Here is a 23,469-nt window from a genome sequence, read left to right on the forward strand (position 1 = left end):
GACAATCTTAAGGATGCTTTAATAGGATACAGTGATTGGGAGAAATAGAATTTAAATGCTCACTTGACAACCTAAAAAAACAAATATATTTTGGTGTTTGGTATCCTAGAGATCAACTGCTTTCTTATTCTCCTCTTCAACCTCTTTCCTCCACCCCATGGCATTTGCACAAAAGCAAAGTAGAAGGTTCAGACAAGGTTGTGGCCCTGGGTGGGGGAGGGGCTGCACCACACCTTGCCCCACAGACAGCTTGACGTGCTTCCTCCTCTAGCAGACATGACAGTCTTCTTTTTTGACTCTCTTGTGCAGTGGTCAGTTTCCTCCACCCCTGACTGTAGCTCAGGATCTTTCCTGGGCACCCACCTGTGTTGTGCCTTTATTGATCCCGATTCAGCTCTGCCCCATAGTTCCTGTTTCCAATGTGAACAACCACGCCCTCGCTGTGCTCAGCATTAAAGTGGCTGAGGAGTCAAGGTGCATCCTCCTCAGAAGGCAGCAGGTGGAGATTCGTCAATAACACATTCAATCTCTCCCTCTCTGCACACACACACACACACACACACACACACAGATACACACACACACACACACTTCACACACACACACATACACACACACTTCACACACACACGCACACACACACACACAGATACACACACACACACTTCACACACACACATACACACACACTTCACACACACACGCACACACACACACAGATACACACACACACACACACTTCACACACACACACATACACACACACTTCACACACAGTACTTTGTTGCATTTTCCTTTTTTTTTTTTTAATTTTGTGGAAAGTTCTTGATAGCCAGATGATCATCCACTGAGAAATAGGAGAGCATCATCCTGAAGAATTTAAATGTTAGAGTCGGAGCCTGCAGCCCAAGTCTGCTGCTTCTAACTAAGGAAACTTGGAGAAGTCATGGGCTGTTCTAAGCTTCAGTTTCCCTAGCTGCCTAATGCTAGCATCTGCCTTATGAGGATGGACTAAATCAATACCCTGAGTCAGTGGCTGACAAACAGTAGCATCCAATAAACAAGACTATGGATTCGCAAAGGCAAGAACAACTCAATAGCCATTCACTGATTAATTTTTAGGTCCCTACTATGTGCCAGTCACTGCTAGATGGTGGGGCTTCGGGGTGAACAACTCTCAGCACAGTTCCTGGCTGGTTGTAATTACAGGGTAGGCAAAGTGAGGTTTACAAGGATGTTTTGAGGGAGGGGTGATTTCTGCTTAAACTCACTATTTATTGAAATCCATAAATACATTTTACAAATCAACTTTTTACCATTAGCCCTGGATGGTCCTGCCTTCTGCCTTCTGGCAGGCCGGTGTGGGGTGAGCCTTTGCGTCCTGAGGCCCAGAGCACACACAGTAGGAAGCCCACAGCAGGGCTGTCAAATAGCTGTGCTCCCTCCCCTAACAGCTGAGTGTTTCAGAAGCTGGGCCTGAACAGGGGCTGCCCCCCCATTGAGGAAGTGGGTTGTTACACTGCCTGTGCCTTGTTTTATGTCCTCCAGAGCACAAAGACCACGGGGACCAGCAACTCCACCGCCCGTCAATGGGGACATCTGTAAGAAAGACGGTCAACAGACATTCATTAGTCCTTACAATATTCTGGTGCACTACGGGGTGTCATAGGATGAATAAGCCAAATGCCTTTGGGAAGCCGAGTAGGGACTCCGAGTAGTCTCCCCTCCAATGGACAGTCTTCATCTCTGGACAGCGTATGTGACGTGTTCCTTCTACCACAGGCTTCTTTACAGGCTGTCCTCCTGGGCCAGAGTCCTTGCCTCCTCTATTCACCTGACCCCCCTTCACCCTTCAGATCTCAGCACAAATGCATTTCCCCCAGGAAGCCATTCTGGACCCCTAACTTTTCATTAAGTCCCCATATTTTAAGCTCTCAGAGCATTTCACAGCATTGATTACAAGGGAAACTTTAAATGCACTTGTGGGCAATTCAAATGATATTGATCTTGTCTCTCGTGGTGGTTGCTGGATGTCACCAATGAACCTCAGCACCTAGGCTGGGTGAACACCTGTTGAGTGAATGATTGAATGAACATTTTCTAGCTCAGGCACTACTCAGCTGTGGGATGCTGGATAGTTTATTTCTTCTCAACCTGTAAAATGGGAGCTCTGTTTTCTCCTGGGAGCCTGATGTTTTAATTGAGGTGATAGTCAACATGGGTGGTCTCTACTCTGACACTTGCCTTCTACACAAGGATTTTTTGATTACTGATGAGACTGGTGAATGATCAATAACTGCCATTATGGTGCCATATGTCCACCTTTGCCACTAACTTGAAGTGTAATTCTGGGTAAATTTCTTTATATCTCTGGGCCTCTCCCTTTGCAAAATGAGAAAGTAGGAGTGGGTGGTTGCTTAGATCTCCTCCAATCAACAGAAATCCTATGGTGGTATGGATGTATGCAGTGGGAAGATCACTGCTTGGGACGTCTGAGGTGGGAGGAGAGAGAGCAACGACATCCTGAGCATTTCCCTAGGGAGGTGGTGGGTTGGGAACAGGCAGGCTTTCACATGAAAAGATATGGGGCCAGACCCACCAGAGCTGAACCTAGGTTTTCACGTTTCCTGTATGATCAGACCCACTAACTCTCAGTTTCTTCATCAATAAAATGGACATATCAATAGTTTTGACTTTAGGGTTGGCTGCAAGGGTTAAAATAACTAAAGTAAAATAAGAGACCCAGAATAGCCAAAGCAATCTTAGTAAGAGAGTGAAGCAGGAGGCATCACAATACCAGACCTTAAACTACACTACAGAGCCATAGTAACAAAATGGCATGATATTGGCATCAAAACAGACACACAGACCAATGGCACAGACTAGAAGACACAGAGACAAATCCACATAAATACGGTTATCTCATACTAGGCAAAGGTGCCAAAAACATTCACTGGAGAAAAGATAGTCTATTCAACAAATGGTGCTGGGAAAACTGGAAAGTCACATGTAACAAAATGAAATTAAATCCCTATTGCTCACTCTACATGAAACTTAACTCAAAGTGGGTCAAAGACTTAGGCACTACAACAGAGACCTGGTGCCTAATAGCAGAAAAAGTAGGCCCAAATCTTCACCACGTCAGTTTAGGAACTGACTTCCTTAACAAGACTTCCAAAGTGTAAGAAATAAAATCAAGAATCAATAAATGGGATGGATTCAAACTAAAAAGCTTCTTCTCAGCAAAGGAAACAGGAAACAATCGATGATGTGAAGAGAGAGAGCCCACAGAGTAGGAGAAAATCTTTACCACATGCACCTCAGATAGAGCATTAATCTCCAGGATATATAAAGAACTCAAAAAAGTTAATGCCAAAAAACCCCCAAATAACCCAATCAATAAATGGGCTAAGGAATTGAACAGACACTTCACAGAAGAAGAAATACAATCAATCACCAAATATATGAAAATACTTCCTGCAATTAGAGAAATGCAAATCAAAACTAGTCTAAGATTTTTTTTTGGAAGCAACCAAAATATTCTTTAATAAGTTAATGAATAAAAAACTATGATACCGTTAGGCAATGGAGTACTGTTAAGAAAAATGATCCATTAAGCCATGGAAAAAGCTTCAATAGGTATCACTAAGTGAAGAGGCAGCCCTATTATTATATGATTCCAACAAGATAACATTCTGGAAAGGCAAAACTATGGGGAGAGTAAAAAGATAAGTGGTTGTCAGGAGCTGGGGAGAGAGAGAAGGATAATTTGGGTCAGGGAAAATACTTTGTAGAGTATTGTAATAGTGGGTACATGTCATTATAAATTTGTTTGTACATCTCACCCCAGTCAGAATGGCACTTATCAAGAATACAAGTAACAATAAATGTTGGCGAGGATGTAGGGAAAAGGCACACTCATACATGGCTGGTGGAGTTGCAAATTGGTGCAGTCACTCTGGAAAGCAGTATGGAGATTCCTTAGAAAACTTGGAATGGAACCACCATTTGACCCAGCTATCCCACTCCTCAGTTTATACCCAAAGGGCTTAAAATCAGCATACTACAGTGACACAACCACATCAATGTTCATAGCAGCTCAATTCACAATAGCTAAACTATGGAACCAATTTAGGTGCCCTTCAACAGATGGATGGATAAAGAAAATGTTATCATATCTATATACATATATATATATGTTATCATACATATATATATATGATTAAGTATTACTCAGTTTTAAAGAAGAATGAAATTGTGGCATTTGCTGGTAAATTGGTGGAGCTGGAAAATAAATCAAACCTAAAATCCAAAGGCCAAATGTTTTTTCTGATATGCAGATGCTAATTCACAATAAGCAGGGGTTACTAATTAGAACAAATTTTAAAAATATACAAAGGAATGATGTACCCTGAAACTAAGAAACCAGTGTTTGTCTTTCTGTGACAGAGCATCAGGCACCATTCTAAGTGCTAACAGGCCTCATTATAAAGTCAAGATGACTCTGTGAGGTACTTAATGCAAGCATCTTCCCTTTACAGATGTAAAAACTAAGGCACAAAGTAGACAAGTATCTTGTTCCAGGTCATAGTTATTAAATGATGGAGATGAAATTCTAGGCTTTCAGCAAAGTGCCTCATGCATAGTAGATGATCAATCAATGTTTCTTCTGAGGATGGAGCCATGTCTATTTTTTGGGGTATCACCAAAAAGGTAAAAGAAAGGAATAAAAAACAGTGAGAGAGGAGTGAAAGGTTGAAACTCTTGGATAATCAACTGATGAAAAAATTTGAGAGATAGAATGGAACTTCAGTATTTCATCTGTTAAGTCAATATGTATCACTGAGCAGCAACTGTACTAGGCCAGGGAGACACAGAGGTTAATGGGCTACAATCCATACTCATGGAGGCAGGGAGGTGCATACACACATGCCCCCAACTACAGTGTACTAAGAGCTATGATAGACATGGGTGCAAAATCCTGTGGACACACGAGGAACTGACTAATCCTACTTGGGGGATTGGAAGAATATTAACCAAGGAGGAGTATCTGTGCTGGATTTTGAAGGTTGAATGGGAGTTTACTAAGTGTGAGAAGAGGGTCAACATTCCTGAATAATCCAAATACAACTTAGGAATGCCATGCCTGCCATGCGAGTCCTGTAACATGAAGAACTCTCCGACGTGAAAATAATGAAATATAAAAGGAGTCAGCATGGATCTCAAGGTTCACAGTGTCCAGTCCCCTACACCCCAACCCCAGCTGACTCTGGTTGATTTGAATTGTTCTCTGGACTTTCCCAAAGTTCCCTTTCTCTAACCTCCTCTCAGAGACTCCTCACCTTTCCTTGAGGTGACCTCACAGGCTGGGCCTTGGAAACCCAGAGGGCAGATGCAGTCACAGTGTGAACCTGAGAAGAAGAGGGGAGAGTGTATGGAAAACACCGCATGGAGCAGAGTTCCCCAGCTCAGCCTCCCATCTCGTGGCTTTTTCATTAGGTGAACACAGGGCAAGCACTGACTTGAATGATTTGCATGGAGCTGGTTCCAATGCAACAATACCTTCTCCTTCCCAGAGGGCCCTTTGGTCATGAAAGGATGTGTACAGCCATTCTGGGAGAGTACATAGGGTTGGTAAGGAATAGTACTCCTCAGCTGACATTTGACCCACATCAATAAGCCTTCGGGACCAGAAGTCCTCATGGAGACCAATCATCATTCGCTACAAGGAATCGCCAGCCTCTGCTTGAATACCCCTACAGATGGGGAACTCACTACCCTTCACTGACTCACCCTGTCTTTAACCAGTTCTTACATTTTGGAAGTGATTCCTTATGTGAATTCATAATCTTTCCCCTTGGAACCTCTCTCATCTGCTCATACAGAATCTCTTAATAGGATTGTCCTCCAAAGATCAGGCCCCATTCTCTGGCCCTGGATTTTCCTTCACCTTCACTCTACAGTCTCAGGTGGGTCCCAGTTTCTGGGTTCTAATTTTGTACAAGGCAAGGGGGATTTTAGCAATGCTAGATCAAAACCTCATCAGCTCATCAGCTGATGAACTGATCCACTTCCTGTGGAACTGACCTTCATGTAAGGTCGAATGTGCTGATGGCAGAACTCCCAGGCTGGGCCCCTCACTATGTCTGCTTTGCTCATATCTATTCTGTTGGAGAACTAAAAACATCCTTCAAAGCCAGTTAGGGAACAACTGAAATCTTTCTTCTTGAGAACACATCTCTAGTTACCCTCTGTGGGTCTAGTTCCTTCTACCTGCACTAGGCCCCGACTCTGGTTGGCTCCCTGGGCTGAGGCTGGCTGTAACCAGGGGCTCCTCACATCCTGTTTAGAGTGCTGGACTGGCCTCTTCCTCAGGGTCTTGCCAGCCCATCACCACGGGAGCAGGAGTTCCCAGGTCCCACTCTTCCCAGTTTGCCTCGTCCATTGCTGCAACCGCAGATATGACCCTGGAAGTTAATGGCCAACTTCTGCTGGGCCATCCTTGCTGCTGCCTTCCAATCTTCTTTCCAGGTATTTTTCAGAACACGCCCCGAAGCTTCCTCCTGCTCAGGCCTTCTTCCTTGACCAGAAGAGGTTTTCTGGCCACTTGTTATTACAGATTGCCTGTTCCTAGCTTCAGCTAAATGCTGTTGTCACCCACTGTGGCCCTGAAGACTGGGACTTAGGTATCCTGATGGTCAGAGGAGTACCTCCTGGTGGTCTGAATTCTAACTTCTTAGGAAACATAAGTGGGCAAATGGACCCAAACCCAACTTCCTTTATGTGATGGTTTCTGGGAGGGGCCCCAGTGACCTGGAAGTGGTACCTTTCAGGACAGGGACTCCATTCCCTTGGCAGGGAGCACAGTGGCAGGAGCTGACTTCCCTCTGGAACTCCTCCAGAGCCTTCTTCATGTTCTGCCTCACTGTGCTGGAATAGGCAAAATCTGTGGCTGTCACCAGCTCATATAGAGGCTCCGCCTGAGAAGAAGGAGAGCATTTATTCTGAGAGAAGACATCAAATTTAGGCCCAGAGCAAGGCTACCCAGGAATGGGCAGAGGATCAGGGCAGGGAGGCTTCAGGTGGGCCCAGCAGATCTGGACCAATGCTACAGCGCATAATGGAGGCCCAGCCTCTCTCTTCCTCCATGATACCCAATATGTGCACATAAGTTCATTCAGGTTCTGGCCAACAAACACTGATACCTACTAAGTGCAAGGTACTGAGCATTGAAGAACATAATCTCTACTCTGTAGGAACTCAGAATCTAGACAGACAAACACACCAATAAGTGATTACAGATGGTCTGTGACTTAGAATGGTTTGACTTAGGATTTTTCAGGGCAAATGATTCATATTCAGTAGAAACAGAACTTTGAATTTTGATCATTTCCTGGACTGGCAACTTGCCATGTGAAACTCTCTTGCAACCCTGGATGGTGGCCACAGCAGCAGTAAGCCCAGCTCCCAGACAGCCCTGCGGGCAGGAGGAAAACCCCTGACACTTTGCATGGCACTGTGTGGCCAGGCTAGGATGCTTGGCAGGTCAGGTGTATGGGATGCATTTGCAACCTAGGATATTTGCAATTATGAAGGAGTTAACTGGACATTGTCTTATGGTAGGTTGAGGAGACTCTGTACTGTGTGGTGGTTATAGCCACCTCACAGGAAATGTGTAGCAAGGCACAGGTAAGACAGGAAGGGACTGCACGGCTGCACGCTCATCTGTCTTTGGTGAGGAGGTGACATTCTAGCATGTCTTTAAGAGTATTTTAGATTCATTGTCCCCACATCACTCTCTCTTCAAACCTATCAGAATCATTCTGTCATGTAAGAGCCACTATCAGGAAGCCTCTCTGGAGCTCTAAATTTCCCTGAGCATCTTCCCTCCACTAAACACTCAGGACACTCATCTGGTACAAATTCTGTTCTTGATGACTTTTTTAAAAATGTGTATTGGGGATTGAATCCAGTGGTGCTTAACCACTAAGCCACATCCCCAGTGAGACCCCAGAGGCTCACTAAGTTGTTTAGGGTCTCTCTAAATTGCTGCAGCTGGCTTTGAACTTTGGGATCCTCCTGCCTCAGCCTCCCAAGCTGCTGAGATCACAGGCATGTGCCACTATGCCAGGCTTGACTACTGCTCTATTGTCATTCAGTTTTTGTTTTATGTCAGTCTAGTTTGCTGTGACTAGACTGTAAGCTCATGGAGATCAGAACCAGGCGCTGCTCAGCTCTGTGTCTCGAGGATTCGCTCTGCAGTTTAGTGAGGAAAATATATTTGAGGAGATGGGACACCTCAGTAGGGTGATGGTCGTGGCCATGGAGGAGCGCATATGGCTGTCAGAAACAGAAGCAGAAACAGGTGATGCTGGTCCCTCAGCAACTTCACAGTGTGAGTGAGGGAGAAGCCACAGGTGGATATGGTGCTGTGGGTGAGAAGAAGCAGAGGCACGTCCCAAAGAGGAAGTTTAAAACTTTTGGCTCCAGCCTGGGAGTGTAGTTTAGTGACAGAGCACTTTCCTAGAAGGTGCAAGACTTTAGGCCCATCCCCAGTAACACACACACACACACACACACACACACACACACACACACACACACAGTTCAGCTCCTCTTGGCTAAAGTGTCAGCTCCTATCCAGAGCCAGGTTCCTCTCCAGATTTTGTTAGTGATCCTGCCCTAATCCAGCCCTGGAGAGTTTAGGGTCTGTCTAAATGCAGGCAATCATGCTTAATAGAAGCCTCCAGTGGGAAGAAAATTGCTTCCATTTCTTAATGCATCCGATGCTGACCTTCGCTCCAGTGGGCAAAGCAAGCCCCTCGGTGGTCCCATTGTCTCACCGTTTTGTGGTCAATGAATTGATCCAGAAACTGCTTGCAGAGTGGCCCAGCCTGCTGGCCACACATGGTGGGGGCTAGGAGGGAGAAGGGGGAGCTTGCTTTATACCAGTGAAGAGCGCCTCCAATGATCTGCCTTTGCTTCCAAGCACTGTGGAAGACAGACTTCACCACCGACAAACAGATCCTTGCCACCCTCACAAGGTAGCAATTATTAGCCCCATCTTCAGCTGAGGGTAGGTAACTTGATCAAAGTCACACGACTCAAGATGGCATCACAAGGATTCTAATGCAAAGCCTGTGTCTTTCCTGCTAGCTTCGGTTGACTATTGATAAAAATGGAGTGGTTATTCCCATTTCCAATCTCTATCTCAGCGTTCTCCAAATTTTGCAGGCTCCAGTGGTTTGCTTTGGAACTTATCAGCAACTCCACAGAAGTCCCCAGCTCCCTTGTAAACTAAGTCAGTATGGCAAAGTGTCCATTCTTTGGTTTACTGTTCTTTATTTTCTTTTTCTTTTTTCCTTCTCGTCTCCTTCCTTTCTTTCTCCTTTTCCCTCCTTTCCTCTTCCTCTTTCCTCTGCACCTCTCAATTCTAAATACTCGCATTGGTCCTTAGGTGCTTGGCATATCTACCCTTGTAAACATTGTATTTATCCCATTGCTGGAAGGAGATGATGGGCAGTATCTGTTATACCCCACACAATCCTCTATGGTGGACTGTGGTACTCTTACTCAACAAATCGTTGTTACCATCGCTCGCATTTATAAGTTGTTGAGTGAAACACTTCACACACTAAGTCTTCACAACCACCTTGGGGGTTGAATAGTCTTCTGTTTCCCTATTGTACAGATGAAAAAGCAGAGGCCCAGAAAGTTAAGTAATTGACAAAGGGCACATAGCCAGTAAGTGGTGGGAAAGCATTGAACAGTTAATATTCTGGTCTGTTTGCTGTAGTGTATCTATTTGGACAGGTGGATGACAGATATTTACACCCAATGGGTACACAAGTGCAATTTTATATCCCACTTTTTCACTTACTATAATATGAACATTTCCCCACATGATTCAGTATTCTTTGATAAAATAAATGTCTTTTCATAACTTCAGAGCTTCCTGCTGTACGAACCACAATGTATTCAGCTCTTCCATGATGGAGCCTTTGAGATGTTTCCTTTTTTCTTTTCCCTTTTGCTACTACAAATAACCAAACCTGACATGTCTTTATACTGACATCTTCATCCACTGTTCAAATTAGTTCTTTGGTAGATTCTTGCATTTGGGGTTACTGGATCTAAAGCTGCAAAGGTTTTTAATGTTTTGGAGATATCTGCTTCTGTTCTTTACCTAGAGAGTTGGACCAAATGTATTCCCACCCTGTCACTCCCAATGCCTCTGATTATAGATTATTAATCATTGTCAATTTGATAGGTTAAAAAATAATTTATTGCACTGTTACTGTAGTTTTTATATTTATTAATGAGGTTAAATTTTTGCATAATAGACAACTGAAGTTTCATTTCCTTTGTGATGTTTCTTTCTTATAAACTGTATCATTTCTCACATACTAAAGATTTTATTTATGGCAAAATATTACTATTATTATTATTATTAGTGTGCTGTCTGCCATTTACTTATACTCAATTATATACTCATTGTTTCCTTATTTGAAATTCAGAATTTATTTTGGGGGGTGAGATCTATCAGTTCAAATCTGACACCATTTGGTTGGAGTAATTTGCTTTTAGAAAATGTAGAAATGATTTTCTTTTAGAAAGATATGATGGTCCTTTTTACTGATTACTGAACATTTCAGCTTCTTTCCCTTCTGGGCATGTGGTGGGGCTGCAGTTCTTCAGAGGCAGGTTGGTACATGATAGGACTGCCTCCTTAAAGGCAGGTTTGCAATGTGACTTGTTCTGACCAGTGAAAGGTGGGCAGACAAGTGTCACTTCCAAGCAGAAGCTTTCAGTGCAGAGGTAACTTGTTGCACTCCCCTATCCCTGCTGTAGGGAACACGGGAGCATATGTGAAGATAAATCCCCTCATCTGAATCCCTGAGTGACCACCTGGAGCAGAGTTCTTTTACCAACACTTCTCGGAGATGTCATATGAATGAGAAATAAGCCCTCATTGGACTAAACCACTGTGGTTTGGGGGTTATTTCTGTGCAGCAAGACCTAGGCTTTTCCGATCTCCATGTGAGCACTGTTCACTACTATATTTTGTCCTGCTACCCTGGGCAGGCCAATGCTCCATGCAAAGACTTGTGCATCAGCCTGGGTACCGGCCCACAACCTGGGTACCCCGCCTCGTGCAGAAATGTACATGGATGATAGACCATGTGACTAGGATTGCCAGTGAAATGCAGGATTATCATTTTTTTGAATGACAGATAAAGAGCAAATAATTTGGAGAAGTATGTATATCCCATGCAATATTTGGGAGATGCTTATACTAAAATAAAATTATTCCTAGTTTATCTGAAATTCCAGTTTAACTAGATATCCTATACCTTCGTTTGCTAGATTTGACAACCCTTTGTGCGACTCTTCCGTTATCTCAAAATGTCTTTGAAATTCTTTGCCCGTGGAGGATCATTTCACCAGGTAACAAGATTTTCCTTTAAGACCTAATAGTTGGCGCTCCTTTATCTTCAGGCATTTCCTGTGGCAAATACTTCTAGGACCATTTGACTTTTGTTCCTGTAGGCTATATTTGTTCCTAAAAGTAAAACATCCCTCCAGGATGGGTTTCAGGATTGTTTTGTTATCGGTACTTTCACTTAGTTTTCAATGAGCTGTTCATTTTGTATTATCAACTCCGGGAAATTTCTCTTATTATGTGCCTGATTAATGTGTCCTCACATTTAATCTTGTCTCTTTCTCAGGCAGAAGTCTTTGTGTTTCCAGTTCTGTACTCCATCCATCATATTTCTTTTCTGTCATTGTTTTAATCTCTTTGTCTTTTGTTTCTGCATTATAAGAACATTTTTTATAGCACTTCCACATCACTGACTCAATTTTCTGCAGTGTCAATTCTGTTCTTTATAGTTTCCAATGTAGGTTTTACTTCTGCTATTGTGCTTCTGGTTCTCTACATTCAGCCACTTCCCTTTCATCTGATTAGTGTCTAAACATCTCAGCTTCTATTTTTATTTCATAAATTCCTCATTTTCTTGAATTTTATTATAATCACAAAGCAACACATTTTAAAAATTTATTTTTAGTTTTCTACCTTACAGACATACGCTCATTTCCTGCATCTTGAACATAACTTCAAACCTTTGTGTTCGAAAATCTCTTTATAAATCCATAGTTTTATCTGTTCTTTGAATGAGGTATCATCTCTCCCTGTCTGAGGTTGATCAGTAAATACCGTGAATGGGTGCTTCTGAGGTCTCCTTCTCTGCCAACTGAATGCCTACAGAAATCCTGTTTCAGATCTCGATCTTACAGACTCGTTCATATCCTCAAGCCTTAGCAATGCTCATGTGTTTAGGAAGCGCTTATCTAGTGGGCTCTGCTGTCCTGAAAATCAATTGTCACCCCAGCTACCTGGTCAGTTGGTTGTGCAGAGAAGAGTTATCCTGAGATCATGTGAAGCCATCAGCAGTTTTCTCTTTCCAGTGCATGAAAGGTCACTGCCAAGGGTACGTTGGCAGCACAGGTTAGGGAGGTACAGGGGGCACAGAAACATCCTTCCTTCTTGCCTTCCCCACTCCCACAATGCTCCTGGAAAATGTCTCTGCCCGCTCCCCCATCTCGCTGCACCCTTGACACTTGATGCTGCCGGAGTACATGCAGCTACGTTCAACCTCACTGAGTAGCCAGGGCATTCTTTTTGTTTTCAGTTTTTTCTTTCTTTCTTTCTTTTTTTTTATTCAGATAAGATATTTCACTAAAAAGTAAAAACCAGGGACCTATTTTTCCTCTGAATTCTCTGTTCTTTTCCATGCCCAGCTATAATGCCAACCAATGTCACCATGCCCTCAGTCAGGCCTAGATTTCTCTGGAGCTGCCTGTAACCCATGGCTGACTTCACCCCTTCTGTGATTACCAGCAACTATGTCCTGAGTGTCACTGCTGAGGAAGTGCAGAGGAGAGGATGTGAATGGCAGCCTCCTAGTTCTGCAGAACTATGCATTTGACATGCAAATGAAGGTGGTGTGGAAAATTGCCAGGGTTGGGGACTACAGCCTCTTGTCAGAGCTCCAGCCTCTCCAGGGGGTGGACAATGGCCCATCAATAACTGCAGAAAAGGATGGCATTATAAGACATGCTAAGGGTACCCTGCAGAAGTCCCCACAGGCGAGGACGTACCTTTGCTGATGTGTGTGACAGTGTTGTTCTAACATATGTCTTTCCAGTTTAAGGCTGTCAGACTCCTCTGGTTTGGGTGACAGGTGGTTATTTTTTTTCACCAAGCCCACAGGAAAGTCTAACCAATAGAGAACAAGTCCAAGTCTCCTGTCTCAACCTAGCAGAGATTCTTGAGCAACTGCAAGTGGATACAGCCTCTCCAACCTTGATTGGATTGGTCACAAAAGGAGGTAAGCATACTTAGCTGGTAGACCATTGTAAAAATTAGAGAAAATAATGTTCTTACAGCCCTTGGCTGAATGTCATGTATGCAGTAGGTGCTCTGAACATGCTAGTTACTATCATGATGCCTCATCCTATCTCGTGAGATAGCTGTCCATGCATGTATATTACTGTTGATCCTAGACTGTATTTTACATCTTGGCATCTTTTGTTTTCCTCTAGTACCTTCCTTACTTCCTGTAATATCAGAGTGGAACTATTTGTTGGTTGAATGGATGAGTGTTTAAATGAACAAATGGTTGAAAGAGTGACTCACTGATGAAATGGAAAGAATATTAATTTAAGAATATTAAGTTAAGAAGGCTAATTTCCTTTTGTCACTGAGGGGCCCAAAGAGGGAGCCAGGGATCTCTAGGTAGTACTGAGCAGTGTGTTCTACTTGTTTCATTCCAGATATATTTTCTGCTGTCAAGGATGTGCCTCAAGAATAGAGCCTGCCTTGTTTCCATCTCTGCCTTCTATGCCCTGCTCGTCATGGGCCCCCAGAAGCTGCGTTTTGATAGAGGCAAGGGTGAGCGGAGCAACTGTGTACCTTGATTTTTGTGATGGCTGGGTTGTACTGCACGGCGTCTCCCCACTCCTGCATCAGTTCGGCAGTTGGCAGCTCCTTGTATGCCAGGGTAGTGATGTGCTCACTTGCCCCTCCTCGTACGAGGACCACCAAGTCCTCCACCATGGTGCTTCTCTTGTTTCTGTCTGGAATGAAGGGACAAGAAAAGCTGGTAAGTCACCAGAGCATCCACTTTTACACCTTGAATTTACTGCCACCAGCCAACAATTTGGGTACCGTGATATTCACTGGCTTGCTTGGGAGACATGGGAGAACAAGACACACCCCTGCCTGCAAGGGAGGCATTGTGCGTGGGGCAAAAGGAAAGCTCATCCAGTCACAGATCACACAGCCTGGGGGCAGGACAAGGAAGGGACGTTTAAGCTGGGGATAGGGTGGGAAGGGACATTTACCTTGAGCATTTAAAAGTGCAAGTCACTAAGTTAGTGTATGGAAGATAGATAGTAGATAGATAGATGATAGAAGGCAATAGATAGGCAAATAGATGGAAGATAGGAGGGAGGGAGGTAGATGAAAGGCAAAGAGACAATAGATTGGTAAATGGATGATAGATAGATAGATAGATAGATAGATAGATAGATAGATAGATGATAGATAGACAGCAGACAAGCAGGCAGGCAGATATGCCTTCCTCTAGGAAGTCCACCCTGATGCCCCACACTGGATATGGCCATGTCATTACTTCTTTTGTTGTTCACTTACCTCTTATGAGCACTGTGAAGATAGGATTTTAATCTAATTCATTTTTGCCTGCTTAGCTGGCAAAAGTAGCTTGCAACGTAACAACAGCTTGGTGCATTTTTGTTGGGTAGATTCTTGCTGAAATTGAAATTTTTATGCCTTCATACACCCAGTGCTTAGCTTAAAAGGAGACTGGAACCAGGAGTTCCAGGAGGAAATGATTATAAGCTTGAAAGTCCCATGTCCCTGCCCTTACCTTTGATTTCATTCAGAATGCCCCTGCATTTATTTTCTGACACACCCAGCTTGAGATAGACTCCTTTGATGGAACCACCAACTTGGAAATTTTCTTTGGTACAGGTATGGACATCATTAAGAGAATAATCTGAAGGAATCAAGGAAAGAGGTTCATGACTGCAGAGGTAATTCACTCTGTCCCTTCCCCTGTGATGACTCAAGAGGCCTAACCCTTCCCAGATGTTATAGGGACTTGGCTTCGAAGAAATGGGTCACCACCCTTATGATAAGAAATACAGGTAGCTACTGGCAGTAGAGCAGAGACTTTATGAAGATCCAGGTTCAGCCTCCACCTAAGACTTAGGATTTTTTTGCCTTCAAAGAGGTGAATAACTCCAGAGTCATCTCTAAGAGTTTGACTCCTTATGAGGTCAGTAGGAATTGATTCAGTGAGGGAGGCTGCTGCAACCTGGTCACTGTCACTGACCCATGTTTCTCTAATATTTGATAAAATAGGAAAAACTTGTTACTAATAAATTGAGGAAATGTGTGTACAATGTCTGGTATTGTACTTGGCAAAGAAAAGGGGACAATCTCCTCTACTTTTCTTCATATTTGTGCGCTTTCCTTCTTCCCTCCTCCCTAATTCTCCCCAAGGCATCCTCTCATCTAGTCTTGCTGAAATCTCAGACATAACTTGAAGGCAATTTCAGCAGCCCTTTGAGGCTGGTACAGGGAGACAAGAGCAACTTCCACCACTAGGTTTCTAGCCAAATTGGCGTAGATCAGTATTCTCCAAAGCATATTCCGGAAACAGGAAGCTCCTGAGACCTTAGCAGATGTTACAGAGCTTCTGTGGTCATGTATGTGTGACCTCATGGAGAGGTGACTTTAGTGAAGGACACTGGTGTCACTCCATCAGAGAGACCAATCATACATTGCCCTACAGTTTTGGAACCATGGATATAGAGGAAGGCACTCCTGATCTTGGCATGACTGAGGTTGTGCTGACAAAAATTTACACTATATACCATATGTTCTCTTGTAAGTAATTCCTGGCTCTTTCCCTAAAGTCTTTGTGACCTAGGGAAGTTCACATAACCAGTTGAGGGTTTCACTGTAGGACTGAATACTGGATTGGAAAGCGGGACTCAAAATGGAGACTGGAGACGTCCACAGTTGGAAAGATGTCAGATATCTGCATGGAGGGAAGGGGGATGGATACTAATTGGGAGACTATAATGATAATCAGAGATCTTGTTACTGAAGGTGTGATCTGTGAACCAGCAGTATCAGAATCATCTTCAAGCTTGTTAAACATGCAGAATTTCAAGTCTCACTCCAAAGCTACAAAATCAGAATGTACTTCTTCCAAGACCTGTCCATAATTCACATGCACATTAAGTTTTGAATGTGAAGCACTGGACCCAGAGTGAGCTTACAGTGGTAATAGTAAAAACAGAATCGGAGGTAAAGCTCAGAGAACTTACTAACAGATTGGAAGGAAAGAAAAATAATTGAGGTTGACTCTAGGCTTCAGACACTGATTGGATGTTGGTATCATTTCTGAGATGTGGATGACTATAGGATGAACATCCTTGGGGGAAATATTCAAAGTTTTCTATTTTTGTCTGATAAAACTTTATTCACAAAACCAGTGGTGGGCTAGATTTTCCCCACAGCCTGAAGTTTGCTAGTCTTCTGCTGTAAGTAGCAAGTTTTTAAAAAATATACATTTGATAATTTATAGAAATTATTATTGTTATACATCAGTTAGTAGATTTCATATTATACAAGACTGGTTGTTTCTAAGCAAAATTAGAATGCTGAACTTTTTAATTTGTGCATACTTTTACAAGGTAAGAATGTAGGAACATTGGATTGTATAGAGGGAAATGAGGGGTGGAGAGAGGGCAGGGGAGCGGAATGATAATGGAATGAGATGAACATCGTTACCCTATGTACATGTATGATTACACCAACAGTGTGACTCTACTTCATGTACAAGCAAAGAAAAGAAAAGTTGTATCCCATTTGTGTACAGTGAATCAAAACAATTTTTAAATATTAAAGATAAAAAAGGGGCTAGGTATGTGGTTCAGTGGTTAATTGCCCCTGGGTTCAATCCCTGGAACCAAAAAGAAAAAAAAAAAAAAAAAAGTGCTCGAGTAGTATTTAAGAACTAAAAGTAAATATTTTGCATATTAACAATTTCAATTAAACAATTAAAGTCCCCATAATTGGAGTTCCTAAAATCAGAAATGACTATCACCATTATAGGTTATATGATAATAGTTCTGATAATTCTATCAGGTTAAATAATTTGGTTTCTTTTTAAAAAAATATTTTTTTGGTTGTAGATGGACACAATACCTGTGTTTTATTGATTTATTTTTATGTGCAAGGCAAATGCTCTACTACTGAGCTACAACCCCAGACCTAATATGGTTTTCTGACCCACTTCAGACAAGAGTATCAAATTAGTATGACGGTCTAAGAGCACTCAGAAGTCTGAAAAATTGTAAAAGTATGCTCAAAGTTTTCTTTGGGGCATGTTAAGTTTGTGATGGTTGTTAGATATTCAAGTGGAAATATCAAGCAGACATTTCAATATAAAATGAGCTGTTGGGTGCAGGGACGAGATCCAGGTCAGATATATAAATTAGGAGCTATTTGCATGTTGAAGGTGTTTAGAGTCATGAGACTGGATGTGACCGGACCGAGAGAATAGGAATATAAAAGGACTAGTGGACAGAGAGCTAGGCTTCCAGGACTGATCTTAACAAGTCAAAAGAGGAGGAGGAGAAAGCTGTAAATGTGACAGTGATAGTGTAGTCCAATAGGCAGAAGGAAAACTGGAAGCACGACTTCCGGTCTTCCCCAACCACTCCTGTGAGACTCTTCCTATCAACCCGTCACTCGCTGTGCCCTGTCAGGCAGGCCACAGTCCCTGGGCAGTGTACCTGCTCTCTCCATGGCCTCTTGGTTCATAATGAGTGTGTATTCATAAATGCCCCCGAGCACGGCCTCTGTGATGTAGTGGGTCCCAAAGTCGCGGAAGAGATCTCTGTATTCCCCGTAGCTGTACTCCAGGGGCAGGAGCTTGACTCTCTGAAGGAATTCATGATGGAGCATGAGGTTTCTGGATTTCAGCTTGTAGTGTGCCCCTTCAAGGTCAGAGCGCGCGTGCAGAAACTTACTTTTCTAAATGAAATACCAACAAGGGAAAACCAGACCTTTAAAGTTAGGAATCTGGAACGAGAAGATGAACTTTAACAAATACCATCCAATGTTCCTGGCGCAGGGTCACCACTCTTACGATTCCTTTAGGATACCTGAGAGAAGACGGCCTCTTTGACAAGCTTTCAATTCTCATGAATATTCCGATGTCCTTTTGGGCTTGGAAGAGCTTGCTCTTAACTCACCTCCTTACTGGAGCCCTGTGAAGGGACTGTGAAGGGTAACCAGAAGCAGGCACAGCATAGCACAGTCAGGGCCCATAGGGCTGCTCTAAAGAGAGCAAGGTTTGCTACTTTGCAAAAAGAAATCGGTTTGTTTATGATTTTTGAAGTGTGTGGAGAAAAGCCACCCAAGAAAGTAAAAATGATAGGGCCAGGATGTAGCTCAGTGGCAAAGTGTTTGCCTTGCATTTGCAAAGCCCTGGGTTCAATCTCCAATTGCAAAATAGACAATTAAAAAAAAAAAAAAAAACCAAAGTAAAAATGGTGCCTTAGGAAGAATAGATATGGCAGTGTGTGGCAGGACTGGGCAAACTCCAACCTGCACCAAATCTTCTGTTTCTGTAAATTAAGTTTTATTGGAATGCCGCCATGCCCATTAATTTGTATATTTTCTGTAGCAGCTGAACACACAATGGCAGAGGAGAATAGTTGCAACAGAGACCCTTGTGTCCTGACAAACCTGAAATAAATCCTGTCTGGTCCTTTCGAGAAAAAGTTTGGTGTCCACTGAGGTATGGGAGAAAATGAAAGCTGGAGATGTCAGAAAAAATTCAAGCATCTAAGAGGTATCACTAGCACCTGTGGTGAGAAGTCCCTCTCCTGGGAAGGGTAGAAAACATCTGTGAGGCACCTTCTGCTCCAATCTTAAACCTTCAGCTCTGTACAACCCTGCGGCCTGCCTGTGGCTGTCCCCCCGGGGCCCCATCTCGCTTCCTGGCTTGATCTCACGCCTTTCTAGTCCTGCCAGTGGCTCAGGACTCATCTTTTTCCCTTTCCTTGCCTATCCAAGTAGTGACTCGGTACGCCGTTTATGACTCCCCCAAATCTTTTAGGTCACATTTCCTCTTTATGAAAGTTCTCAGGATCAAGATTAAGCACATTGTGTCAAACTTAACAAAAATAAATAAATAAAACGGAGAGGTTAGGAAAGCAGGGTCCTTGTGCATGGTTGCCTCGTCATGGTAACTATCAAGAAGACCCTGCCAGAATCACAACCTTGGGCAAAGGCTGTACACAGCCTCACACAAAAACCATACTCCAACAAGGACGCTTGCCCTGCCACGGTCCATTCCACTTTGGGTTGGTGCCACCTGTGTGATCGATCCTTGAGGTCGAAGATTTTTGTTTGAAAATATCATATGTAATCCTGCTCATGATGGCCTTACACTGCTTTCCCTTGTCTCAACCTCCGGGGAAGCCCCCCTAGCGTGGGGTGGCATGTGTACTCCATTGCAGTTGCCCTTTCCTACTTGACCTCAGAGCACACAGGCAAGAGCACTTGATTACATATTTTATGGAGAACGAGCAGAGGGGAGTTAGAAGGCTCCCACAATGATGGAATCCTAAGTCTATAAGGAGGTGGAAATGTTAATGGCCCTAAATTGATCACTACGCATTGTATATTTGTACCAAATTATTAATCTACCCCATAAATATGTGCAATTTAAAAAAATAAAATTCAGTTTTAAATGGGAAAAAAGAATCATGCGATATGTATCTCTAGACCCCAAGGCTCCAGGGCAGTGCCTCACTTAACGTCAGCATCCTCTAACGGGCAGTTTAAACAGGGAGGTGAGTGGGGAGGGAGAGGAGAGAGGCCGAGGGACATGAATGGCACCCACTGTTTCCCCCCTGGCAAGGCAAGTTCCTTTCATTCAGTCCTATCCTTCATTGCTAACATTTCAGGCTTGAGCACCTACTAAGTGCCACTCTTGACAGTCTCTGTCTTGAAGAAGTGTACAACCCAGAAGGTGTGGAAAGAGAAGCAAAGGCAAGCACGGTCTAATGAACGTTGACCCTCCATTTCCTACTGGCTAGTATTTCAGCATCAGGGACTCAGCCCCTCCCCATGGGTCACCATGGTCTTTAAGTTTTGATCTCTCCTATACATCCCTCTGATTCGTTTCCTTTCCTATCATGACCAGGTTGAAAATTCTCAGTGGCTAGAGATAAAAATGCACCTTCCTCTCCCATGAACTGTCTTGCATCAGAGTAAAGAACTCAAGATTTTTCCACTCTGCCTTCACCTGCTTCTCCAACAGACTGTCCACTGCTGCCCCGTGCCTGGGCCTCCTCCTCCACCAGCGCAGACTTTGCCCTTTACTTTTGGAAGCAGATGACAGCGTTAGAAGCAGCATGGAAACCCCCTCTCTGCAGCATATGCCTAGGAAGGAGCAAATTGGGAAACAGGAAGTCTGTTCAATGGAGCAGATGAAAGGACCTGGGCTGATTCAGATGTAGTGGGAGTTAGGGTAAAAAAAATGAAAGGACTGCCAGGTGCAGTGGTGCACACCTGTAATCCCAACAATTTGGGAGGCTGAGGCAGGAGGATCTCAAGTTCAAAGCCAGCCTCAGCAACTTAGCTTGGCACTTAGCAATTCAGTGAGACTTTGTCTCTAATAAAGTACAAAAAAAGGAGTGGGGATGTGGTTCAGTGGTTAAGTGCCCCTGGGTTCAATCCCCGGTACCAAAACCAACCAAACAAACCGAAGGACTGGGTGACCAACAGATGTGGGAAGGGAGCAGAGTGAGGGTCAAACATGATCCTGCAGTCCTTAGTCTGGAAAAGCACAAAGAGGGCAATGCCACCAACACAGACTGAAACTTAGTAGGTGGGGATTGCTTTGCAGTGTGGGCAAGGCAGCCAGGTGAGGGGCTCAGGAGTGTGGAAGGGCAGCTCTGGAGTTAGCAGAGAGGGGAGAAGCAGTGTTGAAGGCTCACGGCTTGTCCCTGGAGGGGAGCCCATGAGTAGCAGATCACCCAGGGCCATGGCAGGGTAAGGAGGGAGTTAAGTGAAGAATAGGCAGGGCTGCCAAACCCAGAACGGAAACTGAGAAGGAGCAGGAAGAAAGCAGGAGAAAGAGGGGAGTGACGATGTGACCAGGCCACCAAAATGCCCCCTGAAGTCAGAGAAGAGGTCTTGGGTGACATTAGGGAGATGAATTTCAATCTGAGTGTCTGTGACAGAAGTCAAATTGGGGTGGTTGAAAAGTTTCCAAAGGTGTTTTCGTCTGGCAAAGCTATCTTCCAAGCTTACTGAAAACCAGAGGAAAACGCTTATTAAAAACCAATAAAACCATCTCACTCCAGGCAGAATGGCATTTATCAAGATATGAGTAAACAATAAATGTTGGTGAGGCTGTGGTGAAAAAGATACACTAATACATGGCTGGTGGGACTAAAAATTGGTTTAACCACTATGGAAAGCAGTATGGAGATTCTTCAGAAAACCTGCAATGGAGATTCCTCAGAAAACTTGCAATGGAACCCATTTAACCCAGTTATCCCACTCATTGGCCTATACCCAGAGGACTTAAAATCAGCCATATCAATGTTTATAGTAGCTCAATTCACAGTAGCTAAGCTACAGAACCAACCTAGGTGCCCTTCAAAAGATGAATGGATAAAGAAAATGTGTATATATGCCAAATGGAAGATTACTCAGCATAAAGAAGAATGAAATTATGGCATTTGCTGGTAAATGGATGGAACTGGAGAATATCATGCTAGGTGAAATAAGCCAATCCCAAAGAACCAAAGTCCAAATGTTCTTTCTGATAAGTGAATGTTAACACACAATAAGGGAGGTGGGTAAAAATAGAAGTTCATTGGCTTATACAAAGAGGAATGAAGGGAAGCGAGGGGGATGGGGATAGGAAAGACAGTAAAATGAATCTGACATAACTGCCCTCTGTTTATCTATAAATACATGACCACTGAAATTCCACATCATGTACAACCACAAGAATGGGATCCTAATTAGAATAAGTTATACTCCATGTACATATAAAATGTAAAAATACACTCTACTGTCATGTATATCTAAAAAGAACAAACAAAACAAAATAAATAAATAAGCACATTTTTTAGAAACCATAAAGAAAGAATTACAGAGCGCCGCTTTTCTCCACATTTCTAAATAGTTTCTGTAACACCGAGTTATTTGCTTACAAATAATTTTCAGGACAACAGAAATTCCATTGATTGTGAGGACTGGGAGTAATGAGGAATGAAGGCACATCTGTGTGCATGAAATTTCAAAGGAACACATATAAATTTAAAAGCAACAAATGGGTACTTACCGTATGAGAGAATCGTTTGATTCTGCTAATAAAATTTTTGCCTTGATTACTTTGCTCGTTAATGCCAAGTTCAAATATGCCAGGTATTTTGAAACCAAAGCTGAAACTAGATTTGCTAGTTTCATTCTCTGCAACATTGTGCTCAAAATCTGAATAGGATTCATATTCTGTGAGCGCAAATTCATATTTGCCTTGGGTCTAAAAGAACAGAAAAGAAAACGCTTTTTATTTCCTTTCACTCAAATCATTTCAGTACATGTCATCAGATCACCCCTGTACCCCCACAGTGTGCTAGAGCTGGACTAGATGCTCTGAATTCAGAAAAATCAGGGCCAATTTGAGTTGCCACCCTTGGGGTTCTTGATTTAGCAGGAGAGAGAGAGAGAGACCTATTCAGTACTATGGTTCATCCACAGGGGTTGGTGCTTGATTTGGCTTTTGATTGGGAAATGTAGGGGAATATTCTGGGCTGTGGGTTTGGTTCAAGCATGGAGATAGGAATGTTCCAGGAACTGCAATGATGCTCTTGTCATTGAATCAGAAGATGCAAGAGCAAGGGGCATGGACAAGTGTTGTGAAAGAATGTGTAGGCATCAAAATGTGCATGGAAAAATTCCTCTACCCGACATGAAATAGCCCAGATCAGTTCTGACTGATCCTATTAAATGTGCTGTGCTATAATATTTCCCATAAAAAATGAGTTAGATTTGGTGAAAAAAAAATGTTGAAGCTTTTGTATTACTCACTGCAAACCTGTGGGCTCATGCAAAGATGAGCCAACAGGAAAAGCAATGGAGCCTCAGGAAGCTCCTGCTGGGACAGATGGGACTAATGTGTCCTGCCTGGCCTAGGACCTGTTTGAACCTGTGTAATGAGCGACTTCTCCAAGGGCTCTCTCTTGAAAGAGGAAGAGTAGACTGGGTACCTCGGTGGGGGGTGTGTCTGGCCCTAGGCAAGTTTCTTCTTTTTTGGCCAGTAAGTTTCAGGAGCTGGG

At 43.3% G+C, this 23,469-nt stretch overlaps 1 protein-coding gene across 2 annotated transcripts in view; it reads right to left on the reverse strand.

Moving 5' to 3' along the window:
* C8B (complement C8 beta chain) overlaps positions 1–23,469 on the reverse strand; it is a 39,758-nt gene continuing 16,289 nt past the window's right edge. Inside the window, exons 6-13 of one of the 2 annotated variants that reach the window (XM_079101817.1) lie at positions 22,476–22,673; positions 17,896–18,136; positions 14,952–15,080; positions 13,976–14,139; positions 6,827–6,980; positions 5,343–5,411; positions 772–1,599; positions 1–590 (exon numbers count right to left, since the gene is read on the reverse strand). In XM_079101817.1, coding sequence (XP_078957943.1) covers positions 1,448–1,599; positions 5,343–5,411; positions 6,827–6,980; positions 13,976–14,139; positions 14,952–15,080; positions 17,896–18,136; positions 22,476–22,673 — 1,107 coding nt within the window. In that variant the 3' untranslated portion in view covers positions 1–590; positions 772–1,447. Of the gene's footprint in view, positions 591–771; positions 1,600–5,342; positions 5,412–6,826; positions 6,981–13,975; positions 14,140–14,951; positions 15,081–17,895; positions 18,137–22,475; positions 22,674–23,469 lie in introns of those variants that run through there. The other variant, XM_079101818.1, reaches the window with a different exon arrangement.

The sequence above is a fragment of the Sciurus vulgaris genome, assembly GCF_902686455.1.
Source record: "Sciurus vulgaris genome assembly, chromosome: 1".
In the NCBI taxonomy this organism is placed as follows: Eukaryota; Metazoa; Chordata; class Mammalia; order Rodentia; family Sciuridae; genus Sciurus; species Sciurus vulgaris.